Source organism: Sus scrofa, chromosome 1, assembly GCF_054392235.1.
Source record: "Sus scrofa isolate SSC_HxYL_T2T_F1_AM1 chromosome 1, Sscrofa_HxYL_maternal_Yorkshire_Landrace_v2.0, whole genome shotgun sequence".
Taxonomy (NCBI): domain Eukaryota; kingdom Metazoa; phylum Chordata; class Mammalia; order Artiodactyla; family Suidae; genus Sus; species Sus scrofa.
This window is the reverse complement of record NC_139383.1, coordinates 200,711,905-200,726,366: the sequence shown is the minus strand read 5'-3', so window position 1 is coordinate 200,726,366 and position 14,462 is coordinate 200,711,905. Positions and strand designations below refer to the sequence as shown.

The window sequence follows — 14,462 nt, the reverse complement described above, 5'->3', positions numbered from 1 at the left end:
GGATTCCTAATACTGAAAGAGCAACATTATCACAGGTCAGGTTTTACTTGCCACAACCTGCTGGTAGAAGGAGATAATATCCACTTGTCTGGACTAGTATTAAGAAGACATTGGGGGAAAAAATTGGAACATTTTATGAGAAGAAATAATAGACTTGGATATTAACAGTAAATGTCATATTCAAAATGGCATTTTTAAATGTGTTCAAGTAAAACACTGTAATAAGAGAAAAACCACAAAACTTAATATAAAGTCTAGCTTTATTTTTAAAAAGATTTTACAAGTCTGTCAACCTTAAACATACATAGGTGAATTACATCTTCCATCAGATGAAGCTTACAGCTTTAATCTCTCTCAGAAAAATATGAATAAAAAATAAATCTTTTTCACAAATATTTATCCACTATATTACTTGGCTTAGTTCTGAAATTTTCTCTCTATAAATACTTTAACACAGCTCTAGTGGTAGTACCATTGTTGTGCATCTGCATATGGCTATAATTTTACAAGTCTGCTTTACTTTCGCTAGCTCCCTGGTTTGGCTCCAAGGTCCAAATCTTATAGAGGAGAAATAAAGGTTAACTGGGCTGCCAGAAAAGCCCACTGAATGCATCCTGTAGTGCTCTGTGACAAGCAAGTGAAGAAGTATAGCCTCCAGCAATGTCCTGTGGAGAAGCAGCTCTGACATGGTTTAAATACCTAAAACAAAAAAAAAAAAAGTGTAGCTTTGATATAGACAGCACATATAAATTGATAACACTTTAAAAAGCTATAGGAAAACTGATTCAAATGTTAAAAAGAATTCTAAGATTGAAATGTTCAGACTTTATAAATGTTTTATTACCTTTTAAAAGGAAACATACCAATTCTAAATTATAAAACACATTACATTAAGATCCAAAGACAGCTCTCAAGGAGATTTTAAAAATAATACTTGCTATTAAAACATTCCCTATTTCAATTTTCATAACTAATTTATTTTGATGGCTGTTGTTTGTGTACCCAACTGCTACTCTTCTTCCTGGCATACTCTTTTTTTTTTTTTTTAAGGTTTTGGCAATGATTTTTTTTTTAGGTTTTTATTTTTTTCTATAATTGATTTACATTGTTCTGTCAAATTCCTGGAATACTCTTAAAAAGTAAATGTATATCATAATACTATCACTAATATTTTACACAAATATTGAATGTTTTACATAAATATATTCTGAAAAAATTCCTAAAGAAATAATAAAGAGAACATACTAGTTACTTCACAATTACTTCAATATTACAACATATTATCTCTCTCCTTAAAGGAATCTTTAGAAAAGTACATGTCCAAGAAATCTCTGAAAGTGAACCTAAGTTCAAAAGAATGTCCCAATTAAATTGTAAATACAGAAGAGTCTTGAACCGATCTCAAAAGACTGTAACAGACACTATTTTTCTTCAATCACACACATGTTATTCAGCCTTTAAAACTTTCTACCTTCATAAAGGTACATAAACAAGCCTCAAAATATGGGACAACGATAGCTGAAGAGGGGCAACTTGTTAGCATGACTATCAGCACTGTAGGAAAACAAACATTTCAGCTTTGCTTTAATGCCTAGTTTGAGAAACCATATTGTTTCTTCAGGCCTCAGGAAGTAAAGGAGCTTCACCTGCCTTAGAATTACGGTTATGGCAAATGAATAAATCAGGTACCAGAACATTTTAATAACTTGGAAACTTTTCTACTCATTGATTCAGACTTCCTGTGTGTCAAAGTCTTGATGCATGAGCAACTTATTATTTCTAACATAATAACAAGTCTGTTTTTCATTTGTATCCATGTTTAATAAGCTTGTGTGATTAAAAAATATATGGCAATATAAAAGGCCAAACAGAAAAAGCAGTCAATGTAAGACACGCATAAGCTCCTGGAACTGACTCTAATTTATTCACATTGCCACAAATCAAGGTGTTAACGCAATTCTTTGCTTCTCTGCCAGGGGTGAACGGGGGAAGTGAAAGGAGAAAGGAAATTAATATTTATTGAGCAACGATCTCCAAACTTTTTTGATGGTATATTTATAGCAGTAAAAATATTTGAACATCCATATCCAGAATCTGTATACTTGTTTAAAAATTATATATACAAGGAATTAATATAGTATATACTATTATATAGTAATATAAAATACAGATATTAATATAGTAAGCATATCAAATATATATAATACAAAAATATAAAATATATAATATATAATTTAAAACATTTATAAGATGAGATTAAAATATTTAAATAAAAGTTCTAATATTTTCTCCCTACATCCCATCTTACACACCCCAGGGAGCTATATCCTACTTTGGAGACTACTGCTATTGTCATTGTCAAAACCTTGGGTCGCTCAGGATTTAAATAGGGATTCACCAAATCTACTACATGGCCATAAAGGTATCTGCTTACTACCTCCCAGGATGCAATAAAATGTCCACTCTTAAGACTGATGCATGAGAAATGCAGTAAGTGTTAAATCACCTCAGTCTAAAAATCAACCTGAAATAGCAATAAAATTAATTTCTCTTCCCTAAGAATTTAGTAACATACAAATAATGAGTAATATTTTTACAGGTATTTTAGAAATGAAATATTCCATTCCTGATACAAGTTTCTAGGTAATTTTTATCCATAAACCCAGATAATGTTGTGACACCTTCCTTCACTTTCCTCAGACACTCAAAAGCAAAGTCTAATGACTGTTTACTCATGGCAGCTCAAGTACCACAGAAGAATGTGTCAGCCTTACAAAGCAAACCATCATAAATGAGAACTGGTTTTCATAACTGTGATACAAACCACTGTCAACTAGCTGTTTTGATTCATCACATTTTGGTACAACTTGCTTCTGGGAAAGTTGAGTCATACCATCTCTGGCTTGGCAATTCAAGCATAAACTTGCAGTGTACATACAACTTTTTATATGTTATCCTGAGAAACCTGAAACAGCTGCACTGCTGGCAGGAAAACACAGGACCACCAGTAAAATATCCAAAACAGTTGCATCTTTTAATTTATTACTGTGCACTGTTTCCATAAAGAGTATATGTAACAGTTCAACTTTTTATAGGTAAAATGTAATAAACAGTTAATACTCATTTATGTCATAAATGTGTTTTTAAAAGTTTATTTAAAATGATTAGTGTTTGAAAACAGTATTTCTTGAACAGTATTTCTTGAACAGAGCTATGAGCAAATATTTAAAAATTTGAGTTATTAATGCTAAGTTGTAGATTCTCACTGCCAAAATCAAGTCCATTAAAACTTCTTTGCATAGCATTGAAAAAAAATACATTTTCCTCTAGCAATCATTTACATTAAATATATCTGAAGTATGATTTGTTAAAGACTTGCTTATTTACGTTGCTGTTTTTGAATTCTAGGGTTGCACAAAACAGTTATTGTTAAATATTTCAACCTATTTTCACCATGGCAACGTACATTAATTTCAATTAAAATGATAAAACTTCATTATTGTTATCCAACTGTGGGCTTTTATTTTCTGGGTACCTTAATGTTCTTAAACCCTTTACTTATTGTGGTAAACCAAAGTATTTTAAAGGATCTGCACTATTGAAACCACACAATGAGAATTTAGTGTTTTGCCTACTTTTTCACATTAATCCACATCTGTGTTGTTTTAATTCTTTCATGACCGTTACAAATATATCAATGAATAGGATTCCTGGGGTTTCTGGCAGAGGTCAGTATCATTTCATGTACACCTTTATACAACAGGATGAGGAAGAAGTCTTAGCCAAATTTATTTCCAAAAGTCAAGCTCAGTTGGATTCTGGAGCCTGGAGGTAATTGCTCTGACTATTTAGCCAATCCCAAGACAGTATTTCTGTTTTTCATGGGTTTATTTTAAATACCTGTAAATCTTATAAGCAGAAACCAGGAAAGAAAAAAAAGAGGTTTGCTTATTTTGGTACCTATGCCTTATTTTTACTGAAAGCAGACTAAACTCAAAGATTTAAAAATCATACCTTTGATTATTTTCTTAAATAAAGCTTTTTTTAAAAGTATGTTTTCAAAAGCATGTCTCAGATAATTCTTGTACAAAGGGCATCTTATGCCCTAATTTATCTTAGATCTAAAAGTGCCTTCCTTTGCCATTACCCATCAAAATCCCTTTCAAATAGACTCTGGAGAAGGAGGAGGAAAAGGAGGGAATGGATCCTGAGAGGGGAGTAAGAAAGGATTAAGTGTTAGAAAATCACACTTGAAAGTTCATTCCTGAACTTTGATTTCCTACACTGTCATTTTCTTCTGTTACATTAGCAGCTTTACTCCCAAAGAAGGTGGTATAATTTACACTTAGCTTCAGAAAGACTTCAATTTCTCAGTTAACATAAGAGAGTTCTGATTATTCTTTTACTGTTTCCCATCCTATAAAAGCCCTATATTGACCATATGGCTGAAGTCTTAGACTTAGCTCATTTCAGTGCTGTTCAACAATGCTTTGAGTTCTCAGTTAGGGGCAGAGGGCAGGGGTTGTCATTCAGAATCAAGAGGCAGCATGCTTCCCCTCCAGTCATAACCTCCTCATGAAAACCTCTGAAATGCTTTGGCTCCAGAGAATCAAAGAATCTTGGAAATTTTTTTTTTTTTTTTTTGGCTGCCCTGGTGGCAATTTCTCAGACTAGGGATCAAATCTGAGCCATAGCTGCAACCTACGCCATAGCTGCAGCAATGCTGGATCCTTAACCCACTGTGCCACAGTGGGAACTCCTCTTGGAATTTAAATGAAAATGTAAAGTTCATATTCGTTTCTTCCACCTAGAATTACCAGGCCCGATGGAAAGTTAAAAAAAAAAAAAAAAAAAAACAGTCCAACTTTTTAACTCCATTGAGTTATAAACTTGGACTGGTTCAAAGTAAGAAAAGGAGTGAACTCTAGAGACTAATACTTTTCTTTTTACAAGGTGGCCTATTTTTTAAAGTCTGCATTTAAAGCCATCATGCATTTAAAAGACCAGTTCCAAGTAGTTCTGCTTCCCAGCCTGCAAAATTCAAATCTAAGTACTATTAAGAGAGATCAGCCAGCAGATCTCAGCTGTCAAGACCAAAAGCTCTTATAAGAAATTCAGCCAAAGCTATAAAAGATTCACATTAACAACCTAAAGCCTATATTGAGATTTAAAAACAATCAGAGCAATAATGTGCTCAGACAGTTATCACCAAAATGCAGAAACATCCTGAAAACTTAAGTTAGTGCTCAGGTATCCTAATCCAATTACAATGTCAGGATAACAAACTGCTTACAGAGGGAAATTGGTGACCATATATGCTAAGATAAATGGGGAAAGCAATACAAGTCAGAATAACTGACACCCTACTTCTGAGGGTGGCTTGGTCATAAACACACATGGCTTAAAGAACTCCAACCAAAAATATAACAAACTTCCACAAACAGTTATGATGCTACTCTTCACTTTATTACCTAGCTAGTACATGAGAATGCAACTTGAATAAACTACTTATTAAAGCTGATTTCAAATACACTTGATATAAAGTGACCAATCATTCCAGACATGTACACCATCTGAATATGAAAGCACAGATTTGGAAATTAAAGCTGGGTGATGCCCAAGTAAGAGATGATTACAGATTGCTCAGATAAGTCTTTCTAAATTATAACTATAGTCAACTGTACAATTTATTGCTATCAAAGAACACACTGGGTATTTAGGTCAAGGTAGCTCCTAGTGAAAGTTAACGTAACTACAAGGAATACTTCCTTGATTTGAATATGAACTACTAAACACACACAAGAAATAGCTACTTAAATATAACATATTCTATGAACAATACTGTTGATAGTTCTGGATAGCTCACCTAATGGACTTTTTTTTTTTTTTTTGGTCTTTTTGCCTTTTCTAGGGCCGCTCCCATAGCATATGGAGGTTCCCAGGCTAGGGGTCTAATCAGAGCTGTAGCTGCCAGCCTACACCACAGCCACAGCAACGCAAGATCCGAGCCGCATCTGCAACCTACACCACAGCTCACGGCAACACCGGATCCTTAACCCACTGAGCAAGGCTAGGGTCAAACCTGCAACCTCATAGTTCCCAGTCGGATTCGTTAACCACTGAGCCACGACGGGAACTCCCTAATGGACCTTTAAGGCCAGATTCCATCTATATAGGACAAATAAATACAGGAGAATATCTTGGCAATCAAGTGCTATGTGATAAAATTAAAAGAGCCATGAAAATAGATAATAAACAATAGCCAATAGAGCAAATGATTTTTGATAAATCTCAAATATGCTTCTCAAAATCAGAAGATGTTTATCTCAGCAGCAATTATTATAATGTTTGGTTAATTTCAGTATTGTTCTTATGTCCTTAGATTAAGCAGAAAAATGGTACAAATAATGAGTTTACATATTGATTCTTAAAACATTATGATACTCATTCCTATGAATTGATATAAAATAATAACCAGGGGAAAGAAGAGAAAGTAAAGGTTCATGAAAAATATAAAAATAACAAATCATATCAGTCATATAAAAATAACAAATAATATATAGATTTTGTATATCCCCATGAAGAACAAGCGCCACTTTTGTGGTTGAACTAAAATAGATATTATAAAAAAAAATATTGCAGTTTCTGAATTTCTTTAATAGAGCTACTAAAAAATCCAGTGCCCATTCTGGTTTGTCAAATGTAGTTTTGTACTATGGTAGTGACAGGTGTGTGCTAAAAGTTTTATCACATCTTTACAAAGTCAGGATGAGTAATTTTCCCCCAAGCGTGGGACAGGTAAAATGCAGAAATTCATATGTATGCAGCTCATTCATTCTTTAAAATTTTTTTTAAAAAATTGCTGAGTATCTACTATTTGCCAGATATTGAGGCAACTCTGAGAATAAAACAGATAACAAAAACTCCATGATCTCATGGAATCTGTAATTCAGAAAAAAAAAAAAAAAAAAAAAAGATGTTAAGCAATAAATACCATGAAAAAGAAACTCTGAGCTCTACAGGTGTGGATAAAAAGGGAAGTCAACATGAACAAGTTCAGAAAAGGCCTTTCCAAGGAAATAGTTAAGCTTAGATCCAAAAGGTGAGTAACCCAAGCATGCCAATACTTACATTTTAAAAGACAAATGAGAAAAACTTATATACATACTTTACAATATATAATACATTTATATATGCATATATGTGTGCAGATCTCTATTTTATAAGTCCTATGCATATCCTTGTACATTTTGTTCCAAAAGTTAAACTGCATTATTTCCATTCTCACTAACCTTTCTTTTCTCTTATTCATCATATCCTGTATTTTAACTCCCACCCCTATGAACTGACCATTTCTTTGGTCTGGTCCTCCTCAACATTTTCCTCTACTCTAAATCAGGATAGCTTCCAGCTCTGAAATGCTCTTAGCCTCTGGCTTCTATAAGAAGGCCTATAATTTGGGCGACACTCCTACTGTTTTGACAAGATTCTCAAAATTTCTCTTCTTCCACCTCCTTCCTAATTTACTAGCTTACTTTTTGACTTAACTTCTCCTCCTATTCTTGACTCCATCTCTGAAATGTATGGCTTCATTCACCACTTCTGTTCTACTAAACCCTATCATTCTATCTTTTACCCTATCACCTTTCTTTCTGTTTGGGTAGCCCTCTGTCCCTGGGTGTCCCACTGGCACTACAACTGTATTCATAACTGATCTCATCTTCCTTGATAAAGCTATCCCTCAGTGTCTCTTCTGTTAATAGTTCTGACATATACCCAAAGTCAATTTGGAATCCTCTTTCTCCTTCATACCAATGAGAAATCTACATCATACTATTTCTCTGCAAACATCTATTTACCTCTCATATCATCTTCACTGCCACTATTATCACCTAATTTCAGCTCTTTATTGCTTCTTCTTCTTTTTTTTTTTTTTTTTTTTGTCTTTTTCGCCATTTCTTGGGCCGCTCCTGCAGCATATGGAGGTTCCCAGGCTAGAGGTCGGATCGGAGCTATAGCCACCGGCCTACGCCACAGCCACAGCAATGCCAGATCCAAGCCACGTCTGCAACCTACACCACAGCTCACGGCAACGCTGGATCCTTAACCCACTGAGCAAGGCCAGGGATCAAACCCGCAACCTCATGGTTCCTAGTCGGATTCGTTAACCACTCAGCCACGATGGGAACTCCAGCACTTTATTGCTTCTTTAATGGACAACTGTTAACAGTCTCTGAACTGAGATCCCTATTTCCATGATATTCTCTCCATTCCAACCTATTCAAATTACCAAATAATCTTCCTAGGGCAAAGCTCTGCACCACTCTCATACAAATAGACATTCATTGGCTCCCGGCTCTATGTAGAATAAAGTGAAAATTCCTTAGCGTACCATTCAAGGCCTACTGTACTTGATTCCAACCTACCTTTCCAAACATATTTCCCATTAATCATCTCCATGAACCCTGAACTGAAGCCAAAGTCAACCATGAGGTTTTCAGATATTCCCTAGGAGACCTCATAACTACTCACTCCATACCTTTGTTCAGGATGGGTTTTTTTCTGTTTTATTTTATTTTACTTATTTATTTTTTTTAATTTTATTGGAATATAGTTGACTTTAAAAGTTGTGTTAATTTCAGGCAGACAACAAAGTAAGCTATACATATACACATATCCATTCCTTTTCAGATTCTTTTCTCATATAGGTTATTTCACAGTACTAAGTAAATTTCCCTGTGCTATACAGTAGGTCCTTGTTACCCATCTGTTTTATGTATAGTAATGTGTATATATCAATTCCAACCTCCTACCTTACCCCTCCTTCCCGCATGTTTCCCCTCTAGTAAACGTAAATTTGTTTTCGAAATCTTTTTCTTTTTCTTTCTTTTTTTGTTTTTTCTTTTCTAGGGCTGCACCCACAGCATATAGAGGTTCCCAGGCTAGGCGTCTAATCGGAGCTGTAGCCTCCAGCCTACGCCAGAGCCATAGAAACTCAGGATCCAAGCCACATCTGCAACCTACACCACAGCTCATGGCAAAGCCAGATCCTTAACCCACTGAGCGAGGCCTGGATCGAACCCACAACCTCATGGTTCCTAGTCGGATTTGTTAACCACTGAGCCACTACAGGAACTTCGAAATCTTTAAGTCTGTTTCTGTTTTACAAGTTCTAGATTCCACATATCAGTGATCTCATATTTGCCTTTCTCTGTCTGATTTACTTCACTTAGTGTAATAATTTCTAGGTCTATCTATGTTGCTGCGCATTTATTTTTGTGCCTTTTACAGCTGAGTACTATTCCACTGTATATAGACACTGTATCTTCTTTATCCATTTATCTGTTGATGGACATTTAGGTTGCTTCCATGTCGTGGCTATTGTAAATAGTGCTGCAAGGAACACTGGGTGCATGTATCTTTTTTTTATGGAAAATTTATTTATTTATTTTATACTGCTTACAGATTTTTTTCTTTTTTTTTTTAATTGTTATTTCCCTAATACAATAGTAGAAAAAAATTATATTGGGGCATGTATCTTTTTGAATTATGGTTTCTCCAGATATTAGCCCAAGAGCAAGGTTGCTAGGTCATTTGGTAGTTCTATATTTAGTTTTTTAAGGAACCCCTATACTGTTCTCCATGGTGGTTGTACCAGCTTACATTCTTGCCAGCAGCGTAGGAGGGTTCCCTTTTCTCCACACAGTGTACTTCCTTATCTTGGAATGCCCTCACCACTGCTGGTCTTCCAAACCCATCGTTAAAATGTCAACTCCTCAATTCTGAATACAGACATGAGAAGGTTCCCTATGTAAGACAGAAATGTTCTATATATTATATATATAACAGACAAAAATAATTGAACAACTAAGTTTAAAAGCCAGAAAACTCTCAAGTGCCAAAAATTATAGGGGAATGCAAAATCAGAGCATAAGCAGAGGCTGAAATGTGGAAAAGTGCTGGGTACCCGTGATGCAACACCCATACAGGAACAGAAGACAGGCTGTAGTCCCCTCAAAGGTAGGAAGCTGGAACTAGAATTGGCTCTCTGCATATAACCTGGAACGACAAAATGATGTCTATCCTATTCGTAAAGCAACTTGCAGGAAAATTTTGCTCACTGGTCTGAGGACAGTCATAAGAACGTCTGGAGATATTGGTAGAAAAGAAATCATATATAAGAAATCATAATATTCAAGCCTACTCCACCCCCAGGAAATTAAGAATAACAATTGGTGTAGACTCAGTGAAACCAATGGGACCTTGTCAGAATCTCTACATCAGTTTGCTTTCACAATCCAACAAGACTCATGGGAAAGCAACTCCCATTAAAAAGGATCATAGTTTTTTTAAAAAATGACCCTCACTTACAAAAAGTCAGAAGATACAATGGCAGAACTAACACTCAGAACCAGAAATAAGAGAATCTGAAAGAAATATTAAAAGAAGTCTATTTCATGTTAAAAAAGATGAAGAAATAGATGTCATAAATAAGAAAAATACAAAAATAACAGACATTTCTTTAAAAAAATCCAACGGTGACAACCAGAACAAAAACCTCAACAAACAGGTTAAGCAGTTGATTATCCATAGATAGAGAGAAACTGAGTAAATCAGAAGACACATGAGGAAAATACAAAGAATTTAGCAGGGCTTAAAAAAAGAGAAAATGTGAGTCACTAAAGAAGATAGCTCACCAAGATGGAAATTAAATCCCAATGAGAAGAGCAAGGTACAAGAAGCAAAGATGAACCAAAACACTACCACAACCACAACAAAATGGTAACAAAAGTATCAGGAATAATAGAAGGAGTTCCCAAGGTGACTCGGCAGTAACAGACTGACTAGTATCCATGAGGATGGGGGTTCAATCCCTGGCCTTGCTCATTTGGTTAAGGATTCAGCATTGCCATGAGCTGTGCTATAGGTCAAAGATGCAGCTCCACTCTGGTGTTGCCATAGCTATGGTGTAGGCCAGCAGCTACAGCTCTGATTTGACCCTTTGCCTGGGAACTTCCATATGCTAGAATGTGTGGCCCTATTTAAAAAAAAAAAAAAAAAAAAAAAAGAAGAAGAAGAATAGAAGAGGAAGTCTAATGTTAAAGCATTTTAAGTTCTCTGTTTTGTTCAGGAGGAAAGGTGTTACTTTAGACTTTTGAAAACAATATTTGTTAATTCTGAATGGCAGAATTATAATATTTATAAATTAGATTATTCTCTGTACTTCTCTTTGTTTAAAATATTTAACATTTTTAAATGAACTTCCTCTGGACTGCCCAGGTAGAATTACTTCTTTCCTCATCTGAATTTCCATAGCACTTCATCTCTACTTCTCTTGTAAATACCATGGCCTTTTATAAACGTTATATACCACTTGTTAGATAAGTTTCTTGGTAGCAAGATAAATATCTACTCGCTAAACAGCCATCACTTTTAAAAATATCATTCTAACTTATAAGTAGAGAGTATAGTCTTTTAAATTAAATCAAGATTCTTTTAAAGATCGAAAGAATGAAATAGATGTCAAGTAAAAAATGAAAATAGATGTCAAGTGAAAACACGGGAAATGAAAAGAGTCATCACCAAATTATGAAGCTGTGGAGCAATATGGCAGAGGACTGAATGGAAGACAGGCTGTGTACATCAGTCACTGAGGAAGAGAGGACGGTTTCCTGGAAATTAGATGTCTACAATAATAACAGAGCCGGGCAAATGTACAGTGTAAAATGACATTATTTAAAATAAAAATATCTGTATTTTCTTAAATAAGTATATTTGGAAACTCTTTTGAGATTTTTTCACCCTCTGCTTTTAAGCTGAACCCTCAATGTGTTAACCCATTTTTATACTCAAAGATATATATAATGGAGTATAGTTATAAATGCAAAGAAAAACAAGAAATTCAAACAGAACTAGGCACACCCAAAGCTAGATATTTTGTAAGATATTTATTTTTCCATTCAAAGCACCTTCTCAAAAGCTCTATTTCATAGGCTGGAATCTGAATCATGTCGATAATTCAGATAAATCTCTAAAGCAAACAATAACAAGCAAAGACAAAGTCAAGTGGATAAAATAACTGATGTTTTTTCTTAATTATGGAAAATTCTATTTTCCAGCAAGTAAAAACAGGTTCATAAAGTATCTACTCAAGGGACCAGTGACTATAAGCAGTAAAATCTGAACAAGCGCCAAGAATTCTGGTTTAATGCATAACAATTTCAAGTTTTTAAAAAACATTTTTAATACTTAAGCCCACACAAAGCTTGCACTCTCTTCCAAAAGCAAAACCACAGCATCACTTTGAGGAAAAAAAAAAAAAAATCTATGCCCATTATCATAAGTAATGTGGTAATGTAACCAATTTTACCAAAAATGAAGTTTTTCTGGAATAGAATGCCTTAATAGACTAGTCAGTCAGTGGGTTAAATACCATTTGGACCACAAATTTCATGTGTAAAGAAAATATTTTCCTCTTATTTAAAAAATTATAGCATTATTTTCAGTATTCTGATTTGCTTCCAAACTACATTTTTTACCAATGCGTTATGACCCTGCACATGCTGGTACAATATTTTAAATAAAAACACATTTTAATCAGTTACATGTGACTTGTTCTGAAAATCACAAGTTTTTAAAGTTTAATTTTACAGAACCTGCTTTAACTACATTATAAAACTTCTTTATAATGAAATACCTAGATTTCTTATTTCATTACTTTTAAAAATTAAAGAAAGATAAAAGCCCTATTGTTTTCTGGAATTATATCTTTTGGGAGAAAAATTATTTCACCTGTCATTGTCATTCCAAAGTTCATAAAATAAACCAGATAATATTCTTATCTCTGGATCATGCATTGAGGTGGACCTACCACTATGAGTCAGCAAAATGTAAAAATGAAACAAATTACAAACTAAGATTATTCAGGTTATATTTTGTTCCTAATTGGCCTCCATTTGTAAAAACTAATGTTTTATGGAACTAAGAGTAGGATAATTTTATTTGAAATGATATAAAATAAATACTAAGGGGATCCATCCTTAAAGATACACTTAAGATTAGTCCTACATGTGATTACTAAAAATAAATTTTAAATGTTTTATAAAGTGAGAGGAATAGTGAATAAAGATGGCATAGACAATACAGTAAAGGAAGTAACACAGAATTCTAAAACTGGAAGGGAACATTAGAAATCAACTGATCTCACTGTTCATTAATAAATAAAGCAAGCCAACCATGTCAGGAAACAGCCCTGCCCACCAGCAGGCAAAGCAACAGCTGCAGGACCCCCAGGGCCCTGGAGACAGGCACCTGAGGACCGACCCATGCCCAGCAGTGGGGTAGCAAAGCTCTGGCATTACAGCCAGCTGTGCTACAATGTGGCCATTCCCACAAGCAACTGGCAGCCCTCATATAGGCAGGGACAGGCAGCCAACCAGGCAAGGGCAAGCCTTGTCTATCAGTGCACCCAGAGTGGTCAACTCCTTCTCAACAGAAGAGCTGCACAGCCCATGTATGAGGGAAGACCTAGAGAACAGAGCTCTAGTGACCAGAGGGAGTGTGCTGCTAAGCCTCATATGACGTCACTTACATTAAACCACTTCACCAAGATCAGGAAACATAACCAACCTACTGAATACATAAAAACAAAGAATCAGGCAAAATGAGACGACAGAAGAATATGTTCCAAAAGAAGGAAAAAGATAAATCTCAGAAGAACTGTACAGAGTGGAGAACAGTAATTTACCCAATAGAGTTAAAGTTAATGATCATTAAGATGCTCAATAACCTGAAGGGGAAAATGGATGAAAATAGTGAAAAGTCCAACAAAGAATTTAAAAATATAAAGAAGAACTAAACAGAGCTGAAGAAAATACTAATTGAAGTAAAAAAATACACTAGAAGGAATCAATAGTAGATTATATGAAAAAGAGGAATTAATCAGCAAACTGGAAGAAAGAGTAATGGAAATCACCCAAGCTGAACAGGAAAAAGAAAAACAAGCAATTTTTAAAGGTACTGTTTCTATTTTCCTTTCTAATATTTCATTGTTAGTATACAGAAATGCAACCAATTTCAGAATGTTAATCTTGAATCCTGGTACTTTGCTGAATTCATTGATCAAGTAATTTTTGTATGAAGTCCTTAGGGTTTTCTACATATAGTATCATGTCATCTGAATATAGTGACAATTTTACTTTTCTTCCAATTTGGATACCTTTTATTCCTTTTTTTTTTTTTGCCCGATTGCTATGGCTAGGACTTCTAATATGATGTTGAATAAAAGTGATGAGAGTAGGCAGAATACCTAGGAAATTAAAGAGGATTCAAAGAAATAGAAAAATATCCCATGCTTCTGGATTGGAAGAATTAATATTATTAAAATGGCCATACTACCCAAAGCAATCTACAGATTTAATGCAATCCCTATCATATTACCCATGACATTATTCAAAGACCTA

The 14,462-nt window shown here is 34.5% G+C and overlaps 1 protein-coding gene across 2 annotated transcripts in view; it reads right to left on the bottom strand.

Annotated features, from left to right (window-relative positions):
- Window positions 1-242: 242 nt before the first annotated feature.
- The window catches only part of MNAT1 (MNAT1 component of CDK activating kinase), a 209,936-nt gene continuing 195,716 nt past the window's right edge, over window positions 243-14,462 (bottom strand). Inside the window, exon 8 of one of the 2 annotated variants that reach the window (XM_021064673.2) lies at window positions 243-699. In XM_021064673.2, the coding sequence (XP_020920332.1) occupies window positions 579-699 (121 nt within the window). In that variant the 3' untranslated portion in view covers window positions 243-578. 2 annotated transcript variants of the gene reach the window in all.